At 31.2% G+C, this 3,235-nt stretch overlaps 1 protein-coding gene across 1 annotated transcript; it reads right to left on the bottom strand.

Moving 5' to 3' along the window:
• Positions 1-673: 673 nt before the first annotated feature.
• Positions 674-2,206, bottom strand: LOC123320316 (putative zinc finger protein 840). The gene is made up of 3 exons (XM_044907620.1): positions 2,126-2,206; positions 1,779-2,013; positions 674-1,278 (listed from the first exon to the last, which is right to left on the bottom strand). The coding sequence occupies exons 2-3, from the start codon at positions 1,974-1,976 to the stop codon at positions 823-825; spliced, it is 654 nt and encodes a 217-aa protein (XP_044763555.1). The 5' UTR covers positions 1,977-2,013; positions 2,126-2,206; the 3' UTR covers positions 674-822.
• Between the last annotated feature and the right edge of the window lie 1,029 nt (positions 2,207-3,235).

The raw sequence follows: 3,235 nt of genomic DNA, 5'->3' as shown, positions 1-3,235 counted from the left end.
TGGTATTGGAAAATATTTCTGAAATGATGTTCTACAATAACTGACATACAAATTTTGGAAGAGATCGAATTATTTTTTCTCCATAAACATCTAATAAATCTGATGGACACTCTCGGTGGGACAGCCTGTATAAGCTTCCCTCAGAGATTCCTTTGAAAATCGTCTAGTGAAGGAAATCATTAAATTTTTCACTCTGTTGCTAGAGAAGCAAGTATCTTTTCATCAAAATATTTTACTTTTCGTAACTGGTTACGAAAAGTAAAACGTTTTAAGAACTTTCACTTTTTGTGTCAAAATTGTCAAATTTAAAAAAACTTTTTTATACACATTCTGAATCTACGTCTACTGAACTGGATTTTGCGACAAGTTTTTTTGAAATGTAAGGTATAGTTATTTTACATAGTTCAAGGTATCCCCAATTCTGACGTGCTTGAATGAATTCAAACTTTCAAAGGTTCCCTAACTTTTATACACAATAACACAATTAACTATTGCAAATGAAAAATTGGTGCTAAAAAATGTATTGTTTCTTTAGAGACGAAATTAATGCAAAAAAATCTTTTTTCTGTAATCAATTGGTGTGAAAATTAAGTGGAGTATTAATAATCTGTATTTAATTCATCTAAAGACTATGAACCATATTTGGTCAGCCCAAGAATTTAATAAAACAAAATTATGAAAACTAATTTTAATTGGATCAAATAAACACATTTACTCATTCCTATCACATACAATCTGTTGAAGTAAAAATGCTAGGTTCTTAACAAATATATATTACTCTTGTACTACTAAAATTGGATAAAGTTAGTTCTTTAAACTGAATTATGTTTCTTCTTCCTTAATTTGTACTACGATTTCATTAGCAAATTTCTTATTTTTATTACTTTCCTCATAACTGTGTGGTCGCTTGTTGCTGTGTTTCTCCCGGATATGCAAACTTATTTCTCTAGTTGACGAGTAGGCCTCATTACATATATTACAGGCGTAAGGGAGTGTCTGAGAATGGGTCTTCTTATGATTAAATAAATCCTCATGCTTTGCAAAGCTAGCTTCACAAAGATTACAAGAGTATTTGTGTTTATTGTAATGCCTCAGCAACTGATGATCTGTAGTGCACTGTAATTTGCATATTTGGCAAATGAGATCACTTCCTACATGAACAGTACTGAAATGTTCTTGCAGAAGAAAACAATTCTTGAATGTTTCCCCACATAAAACACATTGATTTTCTGTTTTGTGAGTGTCAGCTAGAAGAAATTCACTTTCTTCCTCAGCTTCCTACAAAAATATCACAAATAGTGGTCAACAAATTCATCACTGAATTAGATGCAAATCAGCAGATAAAGGAATTAACAAAGAGAAACTTGAATTATCAGATTAATTTAAAGCCACCAGCAATATAACAATCATTTAAAAAGACACTGTATCAATAAACTTTATATTCCTTTCATCACTATTCATGAGGAAAAATGAAAACTATAAACTTTTATCCAATAAATTTTATGTTAGTAACACCATAACTACTCCATATAATGCAATAGAGTTCTTGTAAAATTTATAAGGAATTGATCCCTTTCAAGTTTGGATTTGATGTGCTTCACACATTTATTCTGTTAATGCGTTGAATAGTTCGAAATGTAGTTATGTGTCGAAAAAACTCATCATGTGAATATATCGAAAAAATTGTAGTTAAAATGGTACCCATGTCCTAATACGTAATTCAAAAAATTGTTCCTATTATGAGGTTTCAACAAATAAGTTGAACCATTAATACTTACGCAGTAATTAATAATTATTCGATCAGTGTCTATATCTGAGGGTATGACAACATAAGTTATCATGTTTTCACTGGGAATCTGCGAGCTATCTACGAAAGAAGTAGTTTCTGCTTCATCAATTACTACTTCACATTGTGGTATTTCGGTCTTGGTATATTGAACGTTTTCGATATTACAAATTTCCTCTGAACCTTCCATAAATATTGGCAGGATGGAAATCTCTGGTAAGTTATTTCTGCAAAAAAATTTAGATAAATTACCTCATCCTGATGATTTCAATCAATGCAATCAAGAAGTAACTATCGACAAAGAGTGAAAATAAATAAAAAATAAAACCGCTTATTTACAGATTTCAATGATTATTCCAAGTTTTCAGTAAATCAACTTCAACTATAAAATCAACAAATATTTTTTATTTATGACATTTGATGTAACCTAAATTACAAAGATAGTCACAGAAAAAGAATAAAGTTTCGTTTTCTTCTTCTTAGGGCTGTGGTCCGTATATACACTTTGGTTTCTTCTGGTTAGTAAATGGGCGGTCCGTATATGCCGAATTCCTGACAATTCGGTTCAATATCTATCACCAGAGTAACCGCTCTGGTGGTAACTTTCGGTTACCAAATGAGTATATACACCACATACGCAAGATGAACCTCAAATTTCCGAATCGGGTTTTTGTATGGAATACAAATGGAGCTCAATCCAAATATTTGATTCCTATGATTTCCTTGTATTCTTGTCAAACTACCGATCTAAGAAAATTGAGTTGGACATATCTGAAAAGGAAATGAAGTGTCAATCGACCGTTCGACCCCTGTTATCCAAAGATTATAGAGTTAAAAGCTTTGCTGTTACCTAAACCACAGAACAGACCCAGGGGAAACTCCCCTACTAAGAAGTGGGGTCAAGTTTCAGCGCCCCCATGCGGTGGTTCGAGGAAATAAAAGCGCCCTCTGGCGGCCGGAATTCGAAACAAATGAGCGGGAAAATTTGAAATGCTTCCTATTTAAAATCATTTGATTTGATTTTTGAAGTTCGGGATTGAAACAACGTACTGGAATGAGTTAATATAGCATGTCAAGATGCTATATTACCATTCCAGTACGAGTTGTTTCAAATCCAATGTTCTCAGAAGCTTGATGACTTGAATAAAAAAAACACATATGTAGGCAATGATATAACTATATTTCTTCATAAATAAATCATATATACATCACAGTGTATGGCCTTATATGTAAGGAATAAAATAAAAATAATTCTAATGTCCATATAATATACATCAAAGTTTATGGGTTTATAAGTAAAAAATAAAATAGAAATAATTCTAATGTCCATATATACATCAAAGTGTATGGACTTAATAAGAAAAAAATAAAATAGAAATGATTCTAATGTCGATATATACATCAAAGTTTATGGGTTTATAAGTAAAAAATAAAATAGAAATAATTCTA

The sequence above is a fragment of the Coccinella septempunctata genome, chromosome 1 (assembly GCF_907165205.1).
Source record: "Coccinella septempunctata chromosome 1, icCocSept1.1, whole genome shotgun sequence".
NCBI classification, from domain to species: Eukaryota; Metazoa; Arthropoda; class Insecta; order Coleoptera; family Coccinellidae; genus Coccinella; species Coccinella septempunctata.
Note: the sequence above shows the minus strand (reverse complement) of the source record. Positions and strands in the feature narration are given on the sequence as shown.

Bases quoted from the DNA above. Each gene is read 5' to 3' on its own strand.
- LOC123320316 (XM_044907620.1), bottom strand. From the start codon at position 1,976: ATGGAAGGTTCAGAGGAAATTTGTAATATCGAAAACGTTCAATATACC. The intron at 1,279-1,778 runs GTAAGTATTAAT...ATATTTTTGTAG, and splicing joins GAATAATTATTAATTACTGC to GAAGCTGAGGAAGAAAGTGA.